The 22,364-nt window shown below is 42.9% G+C and overlaps 1 protein-coding gene across 1 annotated transcript in view; it reads right to left on the reverse strand.

Moving 5' to 3' along the window:
• Positions 1-22,364, reverse strand: part of mtr (5-methyltetrahydrofolate-homocysteine methyltransferase) — a 37,072-nt gene that overhangs the window by 1,788 nt on the left and 12,920 nt on the right. Inside the window, exons 13-32 of the mRNA XM_008438069.3 lie at positions 20,542-20,654; positions 20,300-20,440; positions 19,780-19,965; positions 18,467-18,646; positions 17,225-17,341; positions 14,909-15,049; positions 14,707-14,796; positions 14,420-14,572; positions 13,659-13,766; positions 9,833-9,933; positions 8,877-8,944; positions 7,727-7,847; positions 7,538-7,619; positions 5,280-5,378; positions 5,058-5,133; positions 4,784-4,939; positions 3,543-3,742; positions 3,213-3,413; positions 2,077-2,269; positions 860-972 (exon numbers count right to left, since the gene is read on the reverse strand). Of these exons, the coding sequence (XP_008436291.1) occupies positions 860-972; positions 2,077-2,269; positions 3,213-3,413; positions 3,543-3,742; positions 4,784-4,939; positions 5,058-5,133; positions 5,280-5,378; positions 7,538-7,619; positions 7,727-7,847; positions 8,877-8,944; positions 9,833-9,933; positions 13,659-13,766; positions 14,420-14,572; positions 14,707-14,796; positions 14,909-15,049; positions 17,225-17,341; positions 18,467-18,646; positions 19,780-19,965; positions 20,300-20,440; positions 20,542-20,654 (2,639 nt within the window). The remainder of the gene's footprint in view (positions 1-859; positions 973-2,076; positions 2,270-3,212; positions 3,414-3,542; positions 3,743-4,783; positions 4,940-5,057; positions 5,134-5,279; positions 5,379-7,537; positions 7,620-7,726; positions 7,848-8,876; positions 8,945-9,832; positions 9,934-13,658; positions 13,767-14,419; positions 14,573-14,706; positions 14,797-14,908; positions 15,050-17,224; positions 17,342-18,466; positions 18,647-19,779; positions 19,966-20,299; positions 20,441-20,541; positions 20,655-22,364) is intronic.

Consider the following 22,364-nt stretch of genomic DNA (forward strand, 5'->3'; position numbering starts at 1 on the left):
TCATATTTCTCCTATTTTAGCTTCTCTTCGTTGGCTCCCTGTTAAACCAGGACAGAATTTAAGACCTAACCCTCCTGGGAGTCTTAAATAAAGCCCTTAATAATCACCTCCATCATACAGAGATCTGATTGGTCCATATGTCCCTAACAGACTGCAGGTTTACTGTTGGTTCTAACAGTAGAACAGGAACCAGATCCTTAGTGATCAGGCTCCTCTCCTGAGGAACCAGATCCCAGTTTTGTCTGTCTATAAGTAAAACACTTTGTCTACTTCTAAGATGAAGCTTAAAACTTTCCTTTGTAATGAAGCTTATAGTTGGAGCTTCTTTGGTTAAGCTGCTGGAGGACATAATCACCACCAGCCTCCTCTTTATTACATGTTGCCCACAATTATTGCTGCTGTTAACTTTATGTTGTCTTTCTTCCTGTTCTGGCCTCGTGTTTAGCAGGCACCTTCCTGGAGGGGGATATAAGCTGAGCAATTGTTGCCAATAACTTCCTCTTCCCATTAACCCTTTTCTTTTCTGTCCCATAGAAAGTACTCCTGGATCAGTGCTCCTGTGTTGTTCTGTCTGCTACTGGTTTAGATGACTGCTCACACTGGGATGGTTCTGGTGAACGGACTAGTTCTTGTCCAATGCCTCTACAAGCTCATCCAGAAGAAGGGACAGAAAATGTTTGCCCAACTGATATAGGAAACCAAACTGGATGCATTATTTTAGAACTAAAATTTAAATAAAAAGTGTGTAATTATCTCTGAAACACTTAATTTAACTACACCAAGTTGCCTAATTGAATCTGTAAATAACTTGGATCAGTTTGTCTGTAAAGTGTCTTGAAACTGAATCTGTGATGAGAACCTGTTCCTTGGTGATTTTTCCCACAGCGAAATACGAAGCCTGAGGGTGTGAGAAGTAAAGTCCAGAGACCGAGGCAGCCGGTGTCATGGCCAGGGACTCGGTCAGGCCAATTCCTACAAGCACCACGCACACGCACACACACACACACACACACACACACACGCACGCGCACACGCACACACACACACACACGCACACGCACACGCACACACACACACACAGACACACACACACACACACACACGCACACGCACACACACACCACATACAAAGCCAAAATGAACAAAATGATACCTTACATAGATCTAAACACAAAACTGAGTTACGCCGTGTTCCACATACATGTGACATCCAGTAACACCAGAGCCGTTCATGGTTCTTAATCTTGTTGTAATGTATCATTACAACACCAACAACGGTACATTACAACCATTCTTGTTGCAATGTAGTGAAAGAGTGAGCTGACAATACTAGAGCTCCCCCTGGTGGTGCCAACAGAAAGTTTTATTATGTTCCAATGATCATATCTGTCTGTCTGTCTATCATGAAGTCATAACTGTACCTGGAGTGCTGAATACTTTTGAAACAGTTTCTTCTATGGTTTTTTATGTTGCTACTTGTTCATGTTAAAATAACAGCAGAACTTTCAAACAGCAGTTTTCTAAATCTGAGCAGAGGATTATTTTAATCTGCCATGATTCAGTTAGTCCAGCTGGGATTGCAGACAGGGTGTGATTATACACACAACAAATCAGGTGGTCTACGCATCAGACTTCCATCTGAATAAGCAGGTCATGTTTAATATATGAATATAAATATTTTGAAGGCTTATAAATTGTCTTGGCTTTACAAGTACAGACTTGGAGAAACAAGCTAGCACCCTCACCATGCTACCATTTATTACAGGCAAATAATCCATGAAATACTACTTGAAATAAGAAACGTTTACATTATCGGTGCCAAACCTTATTTTTCTATCTGCTCAAGAAGGTTATTTGACTGCATTTAAACAAACCAAAATGAACCTTTATTAATCATTAAACACGAGGAGTATTCAGACAGACCCTGGTCGGCGTTTGTTCATCACAGCATCTTAACATCATCATCATAAAGAGCAGATTCTGTCATAAACACCTTTGAGTTTGGAATGTTTGGAAAAGAGAGCAGATATAAAGGGATGCAACACTGAGAACCTAGACATGTTGTGTTGCTCTCACCCGTCTCCTTCTGAACAGCAGCCAGCCTCCACATGGTGAGTTTCTCCGTGTGGTCAGGCTGGCTGGGGTATCCAGCTGCAGGTCTGATTCCTTGGTAGCGGACTCTGTGCAGGTCTGAGGCCTGCAGAACCTCGTCAGAGCTGTAGCCCCACAGCTCCTTACGCACACGCACATGGAGCTCCTCAGCAAATGCCTGGGGCAGAGGCAGCAGGCACATCATCATCTCCAGTTTTACATAATTCAATAAAGATGGCCCATTCTAATCTAACAGACATTATCTCAGTTATTTCTAGTTAACCTGTCTGGTTGAAGCTGTTTTGTCAGCCAGAGCTGGACGGCATCAGTCAAGGTTGGGAGCTGGACTGGTTTAAATCTATTTATTGTTTGTTGTTCTGTGTTTCTTTGTCCTTACTTGTGAGGTAGAAACGTAAACAATTTCCTCTTGGGATCAGTAAAGTTCTGAATCTGATTTCTGATCTGGGAGCTTTGCCACTGAAAGTAGCTTTGCTGTACTGTAGTACTGTCTGTTTTAATAATTATCCATCCATCCATCCATTTTCTGTACCCCTTGTCCCTTAGTGGGGTCAGGAGGGTTGCTGGTGCCCATCTCCAGCTAACGTTCTGGGCGAGAGGCGGGGTCACCCTGGACGGCGGGGTCAGCCTGGACAGGTCGCCAGTCTGTCACAGGGCAACACAGAGACACACAGGACACACAACCATGCACACACACACTCACACCTAGGAACAATTTGGAGAGATCAATTAACCTGACAGTCATGTTTTTGGACTGTGGGAGGAAACTGGAGCACCCAGAGAAAACCCACCATGCACAGGGAGAACATGCAAACTCCATGCAGAAAGACCTGGAATCGAACCCAGAACCTTCTTGCTGCAAGGCAACAGCTCTACCAACAGCGCCACTGTGCAGCCTTGTTTTAATAATTATGTTATATAAAAAATATGAGATATCACAATTTTGAATAATTTTACCTGGCACATATCACTGGTTTTAAATTGCTCCTGGTGTAATCCTCCAAGTTACCATCAACATCATCTAAATGATTATTCATGTATTTTGTGAATCATTAACATGTTCACAGTTTTATGGTGTTAAAGTTTCATCCTGCATTCATCACCTCAGCGAGGCGATCAGCCAGAGCCTTGACCATGATGCTACTGTAGTCGTCTCCCTGGGCCTGGAACCGCTGACTGAGCTGCTCCGCTCCAAACACACCTACTGCAAACAGCCCAATGTAGTCGGGAACGCCGCTGTCCACAGGAGCCACAAAGTCAGAAACACACAGGAAGGGCTCTGAGCTGGAGCTGTCTTTCTCCGCCTGCAGAAGACACACACATTCCCTTACTGCTAATGCCTCCCCATGTTCCGCCCTTACACTCCCAGAGAGGGAGTCGGGCTGTTAGGTGGGTGTGTGCCCAACTATAACAAAGTTGATCCAGACTCTCACCTGCTGCCGTAAGCCATGAAATGTGGCGACTGGCTTCGTGTCTCTGTGAACTGTGACATCATCTTTGTACACGTTGATGTCATCACCCATACTCTGAGCTCGCCAGAAGCCCACCAGGCCCCGCCCCTCCAGACTGTTGCTGTCGATCATGTGATGGAGCAGTAACTGGGCGTCATTGAAGACTCTGCGAGCCTCTGCACCTACAGCACGACATCAGTCAGTTATTCAGACTTACAGCCTGATCACATATACTGGTGATGTAACCATGTTCTGTAGTTGAGTGTAAAGAATGCAGAGGAGTTCCAAATATTCAAATGTAGAACATTCAAGAGCAAAACAAAAGCACAAAGCTATAAAAACCATGAAGCAATAAAACAAAACAAGGACAGAAAAGGCAGAGCCTGAACCTTCTGCTGTTATCAGCTGATTGAGAACATAAAGGATTCCCAGTCAATTACTCTCGTGACATTGGGAAAGGAAAGATGAATCAAAAACAGCTTCACATTAGTAATCTAATGGTATGTTCAAAGCCTCATGCTTGTTAAAAAAACATCTCCTAAATGCAAACATCTCTGATATAGTGATAAAAAACCAGAGATCAAACTCTGCTTTTAGCAAATGGAGCTTAGTTTCACAGACCATGCTTTTTATTCATTAAGGTAAAAATATTTATAACATTCAAACAACTAATAGGATCCTCAAAATGTGCTTATGTGGGTACACCAGGGTTCAGTCCTGGGACCTTTCCTATTTACATGCTCCTGCTAGATATAACAAGTAACAATACAATATAGTTAGATGAGTATCCAATAATGTAATCACCAAGTCCACAGGACTCCACAGCGCTTCACTCTACATTCATTCACACACACTCTCATGCTGATGGTGGCAAGCTGCTGGATAGTAGCCACAGCTGCCCTGGGGCAGTCTGACAGAGGCAAGGCTGCCATGCACCAGCACCACCGGGCCCCCTGACCACCACCAGCAGGCAGTGGGAGAAGTGTCTTGCCCAAGGACACAACAACAGAGACGGACAGAGTGGGTATCAAACTGGCAACCCGCTGATGACAGAAGAACTGGTGCTAGTCCTTGTTCAGCACTTCTTTGTGTTTTTGTGCAGGAAGTGGTAGAAGATGCCCACAGAGCTTTCTTCTCAACACCAACCTACTGTTGAGAAGGAAACAAATGGATGGATGGCAGAAGCAGGACAGCAGTCTGAAAACGCAAAGAGAAGCTCATACCAACAGTTTTGTCATTGAAGATCTTGGGGTATCCTCTGTTGGGGTATTTCCCTCTAAGCTGCCACACATCAAAGAAAGGCTTCCAGTCGATGAAGTGCAGCAGACTGTTCAGATCGTAACAGTCAAACACACGAGTTCCCAAGAACTGAGGGCGCACTGCAACACAAAGACAACCAGACACACTGAACATGCTCGCTATCAGCTCTGTTAGTGCTGAGACAGCCATTAAACAGATTTATGTTAGTTTGAAATTCACCGATCTGCGCTGACTTACCTGGTCTAGGCTCAGAGAACCAGTCGACATGCAAAGCCTTCTGTCTGGCCTCAGGCAGGGAAAGATACCGACGGTCCTAGAGGCAACACAGGGAGGAAGGACAGCATTTCACTTCTCTGCATGTTCTACATTCCAAGGAGACACCTGTTTGTTCTTAATGGGATAAAGAGATTCCTGGAACCAGAGAAGCCCTCTTTCTTCTCCACTAATACAAACTCTCACCTTCAGGGAGTCATAGTGCTCCTGTCTGACTTCCTCATACTCCTCCTTCACATCCTCCCAATACTCCTCCCTCGCTTCCTCGTCTAGCAGCTGGGAGCACTGAGACACAGACACAGAACTGGGTGAACACCAGCAGACTCAAACCAAACCAAGAAAAACACTTCTCACCTCTACAAAAAAAAACAAAAAAAAACACGAGCTCCAAATAAATTCAGCACCAGAAAGGATCATGAACATGATTTGATCCAAATGCAGCTCAGTGGCAGCTGTGGAAATGATTCAATTTGCAATGAACTTTCACTTCTAGAATGGACACTAGTGGACACTTGGAAAAGTCCATTTTCACTCTGTTAAACATTCACACTCATGTCCAAGATAGCTTATCTGACAATGTTTGCAACAGAAGCTTCGCTATTTATAAAAAAATATATATTTTCAAAATTACAATAGGGCATATTTTGACATGCCTACATTACTACTTTTTAGAGATCAGGTTTATTCCTGCTGATTCCGATCACCCATGAGGGCCGATCACCGATACCGATCACATAATTTTTTAAAAATTTTTTATCATAAGCACTACCGGTTACTTTATGTGGAAAAAGCAACCATGAATCCATCTTAATTTAGACAAAAACTTGTTTTTAATAACTTTTTCCAAGAAAAAAACAGGCATTGTGCAAATTGTACTGCTATCAGTAAAACTATCTTTAACAGACTGATAACATATGGAGGCTCTGAAGAGGCTAAATAATGCAAAGAGTCAAAATAAAACCTCTCAACATTGCCAAAAAAATTCAAGTATAAAACTTAACATTCGAAGGCAAATACAGGTTCCATTAAATAATCCTGAGTTACTGAAACAAAAGCACAAAGCCATGCCATGCTTCCTGATAGCATGGCGGCTAGCTGATTACTGCTAGTTCTGATTGGCTGTTTCTGACTGAGCGGAGTAATTATGCAGAGCAGGGAGGAGATCGATTATTTTTTTAGAGATTATCTGTCTCATGTTAGGACAGCGAAAGTTTTAATACGTATGTAAAATGTAATTTTTTAAGTTAGACACTGCAGCTTTAAGCAGAGGTTCGGTGTGAGAGTCACTACCAGGTGGAGCAGAAGCGGCGCTCCGTCTGTGAAATAGACGGAGTGTCTTGCCCAATAGACGGCTGTTGAACCGATGTAGCGTAGCAGCGGTTCAGCAGCGAGAGCAGAACCAGCGTCTTACATCGCAGCTCGAAGACTTAAATAATTTTGCAGGTTATTTGTTTAGCTTTCTGACCGACATGCTAATCCGGGTGAGTGTTTGTAGCTGTGCTCTGCTTTACCTGCTATCTGATCCTCCATATGTCTTTTTTACTGCAGTGAGCCTCGATGTAGCCAAACTCCGTCAAGTATAACATTGTTTTTATGTCGTATTAGCTTCGTTGTGTTGATGCATTTCGACGTGCTTCAATTTTCCGCCGCAACACGCAAACTTCCCCATTCACTCAGTGCGTTATAGTTCCACATCGCTTAGGATTTGTTGCTGTGTGTTTGCGCAGTGTGAAGGAAAGAGGAGACCAGCTGCACAGGCAGGCTGAGAAATGAGATGCAGGTGATCGGTTTGTGTGATCGGCAACAAGAGACCGTGATCACCGATTACCGATCATACACTTTTTCACGTTAATCGGCCGATTATGATCGGTGGCTGATCGATCGGCACACCTCTACTACTTTTTTCTGATTGCCTCATGTTTCTGTTTTATCCTTGAGTGTCATGAAAAGTGCCTTATCAATAAAATGTGTTAGTATTATTACTTGAGTAGAGGTAGTTATATTTACAGATTAATAAGCTAATATCTATTTGGTCACTTGGGGATATTTTGACAGTGAACAGAACATTTAATTCTATCCACTGAGATATTTAAATGTGACAAAAGAAATAAAACAATCATGGTTTTGATGTCTTACTCTGTCCTGAAACAATAATACATCCTAACCCTTTACACACTATTTTATAACACTGCAGAAGGAACACACACACTTCAGCTACAAGGCAGGATTTTGATGGTAATGTTTCCAGCCATGCACTTTACTACTTTATGTAGTACCTATGTAAAAAGTGTTTTATGTACACAAGCACAAAAAGAAAGATAAGTCACTGTGACAGCAGTTTTAATGAGCCAAATGAGTCACTAATACATGCAAAGCTGGTCCTGCACCAGACCTCTACCATCCTTCAGCTGGTTCCTCCATGGCAGAGAGGATAAATGACTTACCACCACCACACTCCTGGAGGCGTCAAGGACATGAACTACAGGAGAACTGTAGCAGGGTGCAATCTTCACAGCAGTGTGTGCCCTACACAACAAACAGCACTGAAACACTCCACTTTGGGTCATTACAATATTTAAATCACAGTTTTCTTTAAAAATTATATCCTATGTGTCAGTGTATGGTTAAGTTACTTTGATGTGGTAGCTCCTCCAATCAGCAAAGGGGTTGTCATTCCAAGTCTCTCCATTTCTTTCGCCACATAAATCATCTCCTCCAGAGAGGGAGTGATGAGGCCTGACAGACCAATGACATCTGCTCCAAACAAACAAACATCCATCAGCACGCAGTAGAACAGAAATAAATATAGTATAAATAAATACACCGTTGGCTCAAAGTCATAACAGGAAAAAAAAGAAACTAAAAGTGGTACAATGAGAAGCAAACAGCATCAAAAATCTCCAGAGCAAATTAATAATAAGACTAAGGCAGTGGTTTCCAAACTATTTCTGCCCCCACCCCCATGGCTTACAAATAGCTGTCTGGTCGAACGATGTGTGTGAGCGAAGTGGGTTGGGGGGTGGATTCTTAGAGACTCCCAGCCCCGGCTCCAGACGAACAAGGGGGGCAATCAACTTTTTTGGGGGGTAAAATGAATCGTAGCTGAACATAGACAACAACACTAATAGCCTACAAGCTACGTTTTAACAAGCTTAAGGTGATGTATTGATATTAGCTAGCTAGTCATCTTTTAGCTAACTTTACCTGCATCCAACAGCTTTACTCAGCTCATTCGGTTAGTTTGGGGGAAAACTGATACGTTCTTTGCGTTTTGCTGATTTGCTGCCATGATTCTAACACACCTGCGTAGCTCCGCCCAGCAGTAGCAGGTCTCCTTCACTGCCGCACAGGTGAAAACCCAGCGCGAGTGTCGTAGCGCTCATGTTGCGTTTAAAGGTGGCTCGGAAAAACAGGTTACGACTTGTTAACAACGGATTAAACAGTTTTAACTGCTGATAAAAATGACAGAGGACACAGATATGGGAAGTGCGGAAGCTTCTACTGTATCACATTGACAGAGGAATAACAGAGAGTTGGCCATTCTATGGTAAAAACCCAGCGCATACAGCGTTCATGTTTTTTTTCTTCATCCAGATGGCTTCCCGCGACCCCTGCAATGGAACAGTTTAATTTAACTTTCAACATTTTGCCAGTGTTCCCAACATTTACCAGGGAATGTGTTTTTATAGCTATTCTCTATTTCCCTAATTCTACACAGTTCTGCTGTAAACAATATCTCCAGTTACCCAGCAACCTTTGCCATGAGGCACATCTTAATCATACCAGCTTTCTGTGTTACAGCCTCCCTGAGAATACGATCACAGGTCACCATGACACCCAGGTCGATCACCCTGCAACAGATCAAACACAAGCTGGTCAATTCTCCAGAAGCAGTGAATCACAGCTTTACCGTAGATACAGCTTGATGTATTTCATTCCAGAGGAAGGGAACAATCAGTGTTAGAAAAACTCTCTGGCCTTAAATTTCATGGCAGGGTCAGAAGGTAAAATCCCAAAGGTTCAGTCAACAGATTCCAAAGAGCATCAGCTCTTCTAAAGACCCCTCATGTCAGCAAATACTCCATTTTTTGTGTAGCAACAAGAAATGGACATTACTTCAGTAAAAAGTAACAGGACTTCTCTAGTTTCAGAAAGACCCTTTGTCTCTCATCCAAAAGGCTTCTCTAGTTCTGAAATGTCTTCAGCATTTAGATAGCATTAAAGCATTAAGTATTACTGTGCCATGGATGGCTAAGAATCTTCACCATAGACTTTTGTTTTACACACAATATTGTGAACTCCTATTTATTCCTTACTAATTATTTAAATATTTTCTTGTTGGTTTCCAAAAGTAATCCCTCATCCAACTGATTCCATCAAACACTGGTGAATAGAGACAGATCAGAATGGTGACTTTGTCGCTAAGCACAAACATCTCTCTAGATTCTGTAAATGGAGAAATAAAAGAAACTTTTCCAATGAGCTGCTAACCTTCTAAAAAACTCAGCCTTTCACTGCTGCTGCCACGAGACCACCAGATATGATTGAAGTTGTTTTTCAGGTCATTAGCAGTGAATGTGTAGATGTGAAAGTGAATGTGTGAATGGATTAATATTAACAACTAAGGTAAAGTTGACAATATGGAACAAAAAAGAAATCAGAAGAAAATTTAAAATGGTTACTTAAAAAAAAAACAAAAAGGAAAAAAAAAAAACAGCAGAGATTGAAAGTGGACTTACCTAAAGTTGTTACAACCCAGGACCACGCCCACGATGTTCTTGCCGATATCATGGACGTCTCCTTTTACTGTAGCCAGAACTATGGTGCCTTGATAGGGATCCTGCAGACAGGAATGGATCAGACTATTCAGAGGAAGAATGTTGTTTATGTTACCGTATTTTCCGCACTATAAGGCGCCCTTTCAATGAATGGCCTATTTTAAAACTTTTTTCATATATAAGGCGCATAGAATAAACACTACAGTAGAGGCTGGAGTTACGTTATGCAACCACTAGATGGACTAAAGAGAATGTCAACAAAACAGTCCGACTCCGGTCGGCGAGGAGAGCCTTCCGCGACTGGGCCGGGACGTGGCTGGACGATGGTCACGCTTCTCCGTTCCCGCACAGCATGTTCGTGGAGAACGTGGTGCTAAATGACCTGCAGATGACCTGATTCTAGACGGTCAGTAGGTAGATAGGTCAGTCAAACTTTATTAACAGATTACAAACCAGCGTTCTGACAACTATCACAGCATGCACCGCGCGCTTCTTCTTCTACGGGGGAAAATGAAGTCGGCGGCTGCTTACCGTAGTTGCTAGCATAGACATAATATAAGGATAGACACCTCATGGGCCGCTCTTGCCTATTGTCGCTGACGAGAATTAGGGCGACCATCTTGGAGCGGTCCACCACTCCACTCAGCGTTATGTGTTTAGCAGCACAATGACATATCAGCGCATTTAATCGATCAAAACACGCTTTTTGTTACTAGAAACCATATTCAAACATCTATCAAAGCTACATTCATAAACAATTGTATTATTTAAGTATGTTTTTAATACATAGTTAGGAACCGGAGCTAGTGTGTGAGGCTGAGAGGTTCCGGCTAGAAATAGTCGGCCTCACCTCGACACATGGCTCTGGTTCTGGAACCAGTCTCCTTGAGAGGGGCTGGACGTACTTCCACTCTGGAGTTGCCCACGGTGAGAGGCGCCGGGCTGGAGTGGGCATCCCGGTGAACGAGAGGGTAGCCTCCCTCCGCCTACGGGTGGGGGGACGGGTTCTGACTGTTGTTTGTGCTTACGGGCCGAACGGCAGTTCAGATTACCCACCCTTCTTGGAGTCCTTAGAGGGGGTACTGGAGAGTGCCCCCCCTGGGGACTCCCTTGTTCTACTGGGGGACTTCAACGCTCACGTGGGCAATGACAGTGAGACCTGGAGAGGCGTGGTTGGGAGGAACGGCCCCCCCGATCTGAACCCAAGTGGTGCTCTGTTGTTTGACTTCTGTGCTCGTCACGGATTGTCCATCACGAACACCATGTTCAGGCATAAGGGCGTCCATATGTGCACTTGGCACCAGGACGCCCTAGGCCGCAGTTCGATGATTGACTTTGTCATCGTCTCATCGGATTTGCGGCCGTATGTCTTGGACACTCGGGTGAAGAGAGGTGCGGAGCTGTCCACTGACCACTACCTTGTGGTGAGTTGGCTGCGGTGGTGGGGGAGGAAGCCGGTCAGACCTGGCAGGCCCAAACGTGTAGTGAGGGTCTGCTGGGAACGTCTGGCGGAGTCCCCTGTGAGACGGAGCTTCAACTCTCATCTCCGGCAGAACTTCGAGCACGTTCCGGGGGAGGTGGGGGACATTGAGTCTGAGTGGACCATGTTCCGCACCTCCATTGCCGAGGTGGCCTATCGGAGCTGCGGCCGAAAGGTTGTTGGTGCCTGTCGCGGTGGCAACCCTCGAACCCGTTGGTGGACACCTTCGGTGAGGGATGCTGTCAAGCTGAAGAAGGAGTCCTACCGGGCCTTTTTGGCCTGTGGGACTCCAGAAACAGCTAATGGGTACCGGCGGGCGAAACGGCATGCGGCTCGGGTTGTCGCTGAGGCAAAAACTCGGGCGTGGGAGGAGTTTGGAGAGGTCATGGAGACAGACTTCCGTACGGCTTTGAGGCGATTCTGGTCCACCATCCGGCGTCTCAGGAGGGGGAAGCAGTGCAGCACCAACACTGTTTATAGTGGCGATGGTGCGCTGCTGACCTCAACTCGGGACGTTGTGGGCCGGTGGGCGGAATACTTCGAAGATCTCCTCAATCCCACCAACATGCCTTCTGTTGAGGAAGCTGAGCATGGGGACTCTGGGTTGGGCTCTCCAATCTCTGGGGACGAGGTCGCCGAGGTGGTCAAAAAGCTCCTCGGTGGCAGGGCTCCGGGGCTGGATGAGATCCGCCTGGAGTTCCTTAAGGCTGTGAATGTTGCAGGGTTGTGTTGGCTTACACGACTCTGCAATATTGCATGGACATCGGGGGCAGTTCCCCTGTATATAAGGCGCACCGGATTATAAGGCGTACTGTCGGCTTTTGAGGAAATTGAAGGTTTTTAGGTGCGCCTTATAGTGAGTAAAATACGGTATATCCTATATGCATATCATGTACTGGTAGTAAAAGCAACAAAGAAGCTAGAATGCTCTGTTCTTAAGATGGAATACACACACATATTCATGACATGCTTTTATTAAACTAATTTATCTTCGGTGCAATTCAAGCACCTAAAATTTTACTTCATACCAGGTGACTGTTTCTCACCTGAGAATGTAAACCTGTACTGGGCTGATTCTGTGCCTTCATATAATTTTAACAGCTCCTGGAGAAGTTTCATAACTTAGAAGTCTGAAACAGGAACAGGTCTGGAAACAGTCTGTGTGCAATATTCAAGAGAGAGATTCATTTGATGTATTAAACAGTGATGTCATCACTGCTGATGTCATTGTTACCATTGGAAATTAATATTCTAATATGTCCAGACCAGAGTTATCAAACACTGGACCAAAGTCCAGTTCTAATATGATGGCTTTTGGTCAGGGGAACATTTAGAGGTAAGGTGTGAATTAAGTTTTAGGTAGAGTTAGGGTTAGGAATAGACTAGTATCAGTTAGGTTTGAGAATTTTCACTCTTGAGGTACGTGGGCCCACCACGATTGGTTCCAGCCCATATTGCTTCCTCATAGGTAGTGCACTCTCACTCGAGATCAGGAACCATCTTGAGCAACAGGGTATAATCTTTGTGGCCGGTGTATGGTGCTTGCGATGTGCTCCAGGGAGCCACCTTCCACGCACCTTACACAGCACATACCGTGGGTGGTAGGGTAGGGTAGCACCCGTGGGTGCTGATGCTCCGTTTAAGCTGGGCTCAAGCGGAGCTTGTAGTGTTTTGTTATGCACTGTGCAGCAGAAAGGAGACGAGATTGGGAAGTGAAAAAAAGAGGGGGGGAAGGGGGAGGTGTATGAGAACAGAGAGCGATGGCGGGGGAGGGGGAAGAGAGAGAGAGGGGGAGAGAAAGGAGAGGAAGGAGGGGGGAGGAGGTGGCAAGTAAAAAGGAAGGGAGTGATTAGGGTAAGGATGAAGGTTTGGTGAGGGGTTAGAAGAGGGGGGGAAAAGGGTGGGGGAGGTTAGGATTAGGCAAGGAAAAGGGAGTGGTTAGGGTAAGGATACAGGTCTTGTGAAGGGTTAGGAAAGGGGGAAGAGAAGGGGGAGAAGAAGAGGGGGCGAAAGAGGGCAGGGTTAGGTAGGGTTACACTGCTAGGGTTAGCTAATTTGCACTGCAGCTGTGAATTAGCTTTACTAGCACTTGGTACAGCGCATCAAATGGTGACATTTATGCTGGAGTTGTACATTATCCCTTTTCAAATAAAGTTTGTTATTGTTATGTGATGTGTTTGCTGGGAACCACCTTACTCTATTCCACAGGGTGAAAAACACCAATTTTCTCACATAAAAAGTTTGTGTAAAATTTGAATGTTTTTTTGTGTAAAAAAAAAAAACATGTCATAAAACAATTCTGCTGACCGTCTCTTCTGCCGATCCTGATGCTGCCATCATCTCTTCTTTCTCCTTCTCCATGAAGGGAATCAGATAACCGACTGCCTTCTTCATGACACGAGCAGACTTGATTACCTGGAAATATGATAAGTAAAGCAGTTTGGGGCAACTGTTGATTTTACAACATTAATAACAGCACAGAAGTATTATCAAATTGTCAATTTAGTTCTACTTAACATGCTGACTGATGCTAACTGATGGGACTAACTCAAGAAATAAGTCATTTATTTAAATCGACAGTAAAAGCAAATCTGTTGCTGTCTGCTCACATCTGTAGGGTGCTAACGAAAGGTATGGAGATGCTTCCATGTGATTGGCTGATTCACCATCTGTGAAGGATTGGAACAGCTGCTTGTACCTAATGTAGTGGCCGGTGACAACAATACTTAGTGAGAATCAGTACAGGCAGATGAGTTCTGGTCCTCACCAAGAGCCTTTAGATTCAACAATCTGTTGCCATGGCAACGATTCTCATTGGGGAAATGTTCAACTGAACACTTATTATACGTTGTTGTCTGCATACTAAACTGCGTTACTTGAAGCTCTTCCTGTAGCTGGGTCTTTAAACCAGCAGGACAGTTGGAGCCACACATGGAAATGTAATTTTATAGTTTCAACTTCAGAACTGTTTACATTACTGTTAACATTAATGGCATGACTAGAATGAATGGCATACAGATGATATGATGAAAACTGAAACAATGAGTGCAGATGAATAACAGTGGCACCTGTGGCAGAAACATCTTCCCGGCTCCAAACAAGTCCCCCACCACCTTCATGCCATTCATCAGGGGCCCCTCGATGATGTGAAGGGGTCTCCTGTAGCGCTCCACCTGAGCCTGGCACTCCTCCACGTCCTCCACCACATACTTCTCTATTCCCTGACAGGAACACAGACAACAGTGTGTGGAATCCATTTTTATACTTGCATCTAAGCATAACACACTTTGGGCCAAGGGGAGACACACACACACACATACACACAGTGTCTGCTCCAGCCAGTGAATGTCTTTACCTTGATGAGAGCATATTCCAGCCTTTCTTCTACACATACTTTCCTCCAATCATCTGTCTGAACCACCTTCTTCCCTCCTTTCCCTTTATTCTGTTAATGAGAGGCAGACTTGTGTCAGTCTAGGCAAAGCAGCAGCAACAACATCCACAACAGCAGAAATAGCAACAGCCTGGAGGACTGATGGTTGCCAGGTTTCCTCTACCTGAGCGTAGGCCAGCAGATTTTCTGTAGCGTCAGCGTCTCTGTTCCAGATGAGGCTCTCACACAGCAACAGCAGCTCCTTATCGATGTCATCATAAACAGGAAGGTTCCCGGCATTTACAATGCCCATATCCATCCCATTCTAAAAAGGAAATGACATCAACTCATTTAAATCTCACAAGAGATGTGTTCAGCAAAATGCCTGTAACAAAACGTAAAGAAGAGGTGGGAAGCGCAGTGAAGACTCCCAGAGAACAGACGTCACGCCGTCAACACTTCATAAAGTCTGTAGTACAAGACAGAGGAGTTATTGTCTCTGGGTAGTCAATGTAACTGTAAAATAGAAATGTGCCGATCAGGTTTTTTCCTGCCGATTCCGATCACCCATGAGGGCCGATCACTGATACCGATACCGATCACATAATATTTATTTATTTTTTATCATAAGCACTACTATGTGTCCACTATTATGTGGAAAAAGGAACCATGAACTCACCTTAATTTAGACAAAAACTTGTTTTTAATAACTTTTTCCAAGAAAAAATCAAAACAGGCATTGTGCAAATTGTACTGCTATCAATAATACTATCTTTAACAGACTGATAACATATGGAGGCTCTGAAGAGGCTAAATAATGCAAAGAGCCAAAATAAAACCTCTCAACATTGCCAAAAAATTCAAGTATAAAACTTAACATTCAAAGGCAAAAACAGGATCCATTACAATAAACAATCCAGAGTTACTGAATGAAAACTTCCTGATAGCATGGCGGCTAGCTGATTACTGCTAGTTCTGAGTGGCTGTTTCTGACTGAGCGGAGAGCAGGGAGGAGATCGATTATTTTTTTTAGAGATTGTCTCATGTTAAGACAGCGAAAGTTTTAATACGTATGTAAAATGTAATTTTTTAAGTTAGACACTGCAGCTTTAAGCAGAGGTTCGGTGTGAGAGTCACTACCAGGTGGAGCAGAACCGGCGCTCCGTCTGAAATATTACTACCTGTAGCCGGAGCGGCGGCTCAACAGCGAGAGCAGAACCAGCGGTGTAAGACGCTGCAGCGTCATAATTTTCGTCCGCAAAATTATGAAGATTTAAATAATTTTGCGGATTAGTTGTTTAGCTTTCTGACCGTCATGCTAATCCGGGTGAGTGTTTGTAGCTGTGCGCTGCTTTACCTGCTATCTGATCCTCCATATGTCTTTTTTACTGCAGTGAGCCTCCATGTAGCCAAACTCCTCAAGTATGACATTATTTTTATGCCATATTAGATTCGCCGTGTTGATGCATTTTGACGTGCTTCAATTTTCTTAGGATTGCTTAGGATTTGTTGCTGCGTGTTTGCGCAGTGTGAAGGAAAGAGGAGACCAGCTGCACAGGCAGGCTGAGAAATGAAATGCAGGTGATCAGCAACAAGAGACCGTGATCGCCGATTACCGATCATACACTTTTTCACGGAAATTGGCCGATTATGATCGGTGGCCGATCGATCGGCACACCTCTACTGTAAAATGTTATGAATTTTTATGTTTTTATAAATATTAAAAATTCTGTTTTACTCCTATTTTCAAATAGATAAATACTGATGGAACTGCAAACTTTATTTTTAATCCTTGCTGGACAAAAAAACAAAAAGAAAAACAACTAACATTTTTCAACAGGACAGAGGTATAGATATTCAAAACAGCAAAAACTATATATTTTTTATCTGAACTAAAATGAACTAAATCAAAAAATTTTCCAGGGTGTGGCAGTGGTAAAGTGTGTGACCCATAGACAGAGGCCTCAGTCACTGGTTCAAATCCTGACCTGTTGACCTTTGTCACATGTCTTATTCCTGTTTCACAGCTGTCCTGTCACTGTACTTATTGTTGTTAAATAAAGGCCACAAAAAGTCCTTTAAGATAAAAAATATAGAAAGCTATTATTTCCAGTCTCCAGAATTTGCAATTTATTTTAGACGTTTTTACACTTTTCATTAATTTTTAGTGTCATCCTGCTCTGCTCAGCTAATCTGAAGGAGATTAGATCTCACAGGCTGATATTTTCCACATGGACTTTTTTCAACAGTCACTAAGAACATAACAGTTGTTACACAGAAGATGTATGAATACTTCAGTAGAAATGAGTCTCCTGACCAGGAGGAGCAGAGAAACTGAACTGAATTTGAATCTTCCTGCTATGACATCATAATATTGTCATAACAGCAAGTTGTGCCTCTGTCATCTTTAGGTGTGATGGCAATTCACAACAACTGATTAGAGAAGATAGAAAGGCAACTGTGTCTGGGTACGTGGATGCAACACTGTAACCATAGTTACCTTGATGGCATGATAGAGAAATGCTCCATGCATAGCTTCTCTGATAGCCTCCATGCCCCTGAAGGAAAAGGAGAGGTTGGACAAGCCTCCACTGACCCTGGCTCCTGGTAGGGTCTCCTAATCACAAACAGATAGCTTTTCATTAGAGTGTCTCCTCATTACCCATAATGCTCTTAGTTAGAAATGTGATTATACCGCTAGAAATGAGCTGCCAAGCAGCTCCATGTTTACATCCCAAGCCCTTTAAAACTCATCTTTTCCCAGACGCCACTTTGAAGCCATTTCCAATCCCAGGAGGGATTGCTGTTTGAATCGATGCATAAGTGTGTGAGCAATGGCTAAAGTATTGTGAAGCCACAATGGGATAGGGCTGCACACATTACTGCAAATGTATCATCGTCACAATATCAATATTACAGAGAAGTGTAAATAAATCCAGGCTGCTGAATCCAATCGCAGCCTGGGGTGTGTTGTTGTTAAATACAACAGAAAATGTAGTGTGTGTGCGTGTGTGTGCGTGTGTGCGCGCGCGTGTGTGTGTGAGTGTGTGGGAGGTGAGAGGGTGTAAGATATTCTGGTGAAATAGTTAAAAAACTAAAGATGAATGTCATTTAATAGCCAGATAAGAATGTCTATGTCTATGGCTGCAACTAATCCAAAGCAGAGACACATTTACACAGCTAGTTTGTTTTACCTGAATTTATCATCATTACAGCATTCACCAATAAGCTCACATACAGCAGCTTTTCTACCACAGCACCTTATAACAGATTAAAAATAGCGGACATACAGCAGAATAACCAGTCAACACTTACAGGTACACAGAATCCTCCTGCAAGATGTTGGTGCATTGATGGAAAAACTGTGAAGTGGTGGATTAAATCTACATCCATCAGGTTTAACTTCCCTGCATTGATCAAATTTGAACCATTCAAAAATGAAACCCTGAAAAGGCTCAACAACCTAGAGAAAGCTGGTTCTGCTCTGGTTCTGTTCTGGCCCTGTTCTGGTTCTCTTATGGTTCTGCTCTGGGGACGACTGTGGACCTCTAGAGATGATGATGCAATGAAGGATTCTTCATAAAAATCAAGAAAGTTTTGCACTCTGCTTTTTTCTAAAACCACCAAGTCAAAGTGCTATAAGACAGATTTATGTCTCTAACATCTCCTACAGAAAGCTGCTGTATGGACCAGAGGGCCACAACCCGACTGCAGACCTTTTGTCTTAGATTGATCTTGTTACCTTGATAAGCTTGGTGGCCCTGATGAAGTTCACAGCGTAGTCACTGTGTTCCTCCATGCCAGTGCCAATGGTGAGGATGTTGGGGTCAAAGATGATGTCGTTAGGATCAAAGCTGACCTTGCTGACCAGGAGGTTGTAGGCCCGGGTGCAGATCTCCACCTTCCGCTCCGTATCTGTGGCCTCAAGTCGCAGCACATTAATTAGCAACTGCACACCACCAGCAGTTACTGATTATTGCTCAAACCTTAGAATGAAAATGTCATCTTTCAATATCATTGCTATGATGGCACAGTGTATGTCTGATAAAGAGAACACAGTGTATTAGGCAGGAGGAAAACTGTCCACATTAATCCCAATGAAGAAAACTTCTCATCCAGTTAGACCTAACAACATCCTGCATGTCCTGCATGAAGTTAGATTGACTAATTAAAGGTTTATCTTCTCATTATGAAAAATGGAATAAAAAAAATCAGTTTGCTTTCATTGATTTGTTGTGGAGCGGAGACATTCACTTCCTGTTGTTGCTCCAAGCACAGATCAATAAAACTCCACATATGTGTCGGCCATCTCTGACTGATATATTTAGTCTGATTGTGTCCACAGAACTGTAACAACTACTTCCTGTCGTCTTCTTCTCCCTGCATCAGTGACAACATTAATATGGTTGTTGATCATATTACTTGTGAAATGCGAAAAAAGTGTTTCCATTGCAGTTTAGCAAAGTAAATCAATTTTGATGCAGTCAAAAAAACACCTCATCCTGGCAAGTTATTTTTAATAGCTTAAAGTGTTTTCTTTAAGCTAAATGGCAATTTTATGGTCAATAGAAACATCCATTGTTAGAGCCAGTCCAGGATGGGTTTATTTCCTGACAGAACTTTTCTCTGTATTGTTGCTCCTTATTTATGGTATTTATGGCTTCGTTAGAAATGTATGTTCTATTTTCTGGTAGACAGCATTTCATACACCGCTGAAGAGGTGCAATATTACATACAGTAACTTAGTAATTAAAATCAGTGTTTTACACTGTAAATGTCTAACTACTATAACACCATTGAACTTAGCTACGTCTGCACTGTTGGACCAGAAGGCAACCGTAGCAGAGAGTGTAAAGCAAAACACTCAAACTGTGATCATGCAAGGAAGGTCATAAAATGTTTGCACTAGTAATTGTTGCTGTGTGGGAGCCACAATCACAGACAAACTAAATCATCCATAACCATGATATGTTGACATATAATTTTATGATTATAATATTTTTTGTAGACAGTATGTGTGTGTACATGTGTGTTGGCTGAATATTTAGGCCTCACCTGTCCATCCTCATCAAAGGCCATGACCACCACAGCAGCTCCATAGCGCTTCACAGTGGCAGCTCTGAGCAGGAAGTCCTGCTCCCCTTCCTTCAGGCTGATGCTGTTCACCACGCACTTGCCCTGACAGCACTTCAGCCCAGCCTCAATCACTGAGAAGTTGGACGAGTCGATGCACAGAGGAACCTGCAGGACCAAAAACAAGACTTCTAGAACCCTGAGGGGCTCATAAAATATGGAGCAAGGTCATTCAGTTCCTCATTAAACAGGTAGGATGGTTTTGAAAGTGTAAAAAAAACAAATGTCGGACGTATGATCAGCAAGTGAAACAGATCAGCTCTATACCTTCTTTAACTCAGAACACCTAACAATAACCCACAGTAATGATGGTTATTCTATATGCCAGGGTCACTTATGGGCATCTGATGAATTAGGTTCTGTATTTCACTGTTCCTAAAAACAGAATTCTGCTAAACATGGAAAAAATTAGAAAGAAAATGAATTCATTTGACTGTCTTACCCGTGCAATATCAGGCTCAGAGGCTACAAAGTTACAAAAGCGAGCCATGGCAGTCGGACCGTCCAGCATGCCCTCATCCATGTTGATGTCCAGGACCTGGGCTCCCATCTCCACCTGGGCCATGGCAATGCTCAGAGCTTCCTGAAGACAAAACACAGAAGAACCCACTGACAACAAACCTGTCTCCTGAGGTGGAATAGTGATTTTATTACAATCTAAGAAATAATAACGATCATAATAACCTCATATTGCCCAGCCATGATCAGTTTGGCAAACTTGCGTGACCCAGCCACATTGCAGCGCTCACCAATGTTCACAAAGTTGGTGTATGGGCCAATCTGAAAGGGCTCCAAACCTAAAAATTACAAACATTTTCTTTCCAACAAGGCAGGAAGTTATCAAGCATTATAGAATTATGAACATATGGAGGAAACAAATTTTGCTGGACGATTAATTGTCTAAAAGATTATTGCGATAAACGATAATATTGTTTCAAGACCTTTTGACACCGATTTAATGGAAATGACTAATAATACATGCAATTTCCTGCCATAGATAGATACACTTTATTTTCAAACAAACACATAACACTGGAACTGATAAACTAAATAAACAAAACAACCAAAAACAAAAATAAAATGGATTCTCAGTCTCCATTAACAAAAAACATACTTGAATAAAAACTAAACAACATAAAGCCAAAGTGGAAATAAATACTGCATTCAACCAAAAGAGTGCAGATTATGAAGTCTGTATACTTGGCCTTCAGTAATGACTACCCAGATAGCACACGACGTTAAATCAACGTTGAATTATAGTTAGAATCGTTGATTTTTGGTTGAAGTCGACAAATGACGGTGGATCAACCATCAAACAACCATCCAATCAAACCGTTGAAACTGTCATTGAATCAATGTTGTTTTGTGTTTGAAATCAAATGACTGAAATGCCGATATCTGATCAACGTCTGATCAATGTTGAATCAATGTCAGCTGTTTTGCCGCACCCCTTCCCCTCCTCTCCTCCTCATCAGAGCTCTGGGTCAGAGCATTTTATTACTGATCGGGGTTATCACGTTTTAAATTAAGCACTGTAGAGGATAGTCGGTGCTGATTCCTTTCTGTACATTTTCTTACTTGTTCATAAAAATTCTCACCGACTGTTTGTGTGTGATATATTAACACAAAAACATCTACAACTTACTACAAGGAGTGAAGCGGTCCACCCCTGCTATTTACATGAGTGGGATGGCCCAAACACACAGCTGCTTTGCTTTGGCTTGTTGGCAAAAGATGTTAATTCAATGTTGAATTATTATCACAAAGGTTAAATGTATGGTTGAGGTCGACAACTGACGGTGGATCAACCATTAAACAACCATCCACCTCTAGCCAAGTAACTAACGTTGAAACTGTGTCATTGAATTAATGTTGTTTTGTGGTTGAAATCTAATGAATGAAATGCTGATGTCTGATCAACGTTTGATCAATGTTGAATCAATGTCAGCTGTTTTGCCACACACCTTCCCATCCTCTCCTCCTCATCAGAGCTCTGGGTGAGAGCATTTTATTACTGAGCAGGGTTATCACATTTTTAATAACACTGTAGAGGATAGTGAGTGGTGATTCCTTTCTGTAATTTTTTGTTACTTGTTAATAAAAATTCTTACTGACTGTTTGTATGTGATATATTGACACGAAAACATCTACAACTTACTACAAGGAGTGGAGCGGTCCACCCCTACCATTTACATGAGTGGGATGGCCCAACCACACAGCTGTTGGCTTGTTGGCAATAGATGTTAATTCAATGTTGAATTATGATCACAAAGGTTGAATTTATGGTTAAGGTCAATGACAGAAGCTGGATCAACCATCAAACAACCATTCAATTCTAGCCAATTAACATCCATTGATTGAAATGCCAACATCGAATCCAGTGTTTTTCAGCACTGGTCCTCCAGTTACTGCCCTGCAAGTTTTAGGCATTTCCCCAATTCAGCACACATGATTTTAATTGACATCTGATTAAAGGGGTTTTGCTGAACTAAAAACATGCAGGCCAC

The sequence above is a fragment of the Poecilia reticulata genome, chromosome 19 (genome assembly GCF_904066995.2).
Source record: "Poecilia reticulata chromosome 19, P_reticulata-male-v2, whole genome shotgun sequence".
NCBI classification, from domain to species: Eukaryota; Metazoa; Chordata; class Actinopteri; order Cyprinodontiformes; family Poeciliidae; genus Poecilia; species Poecilia reticulata.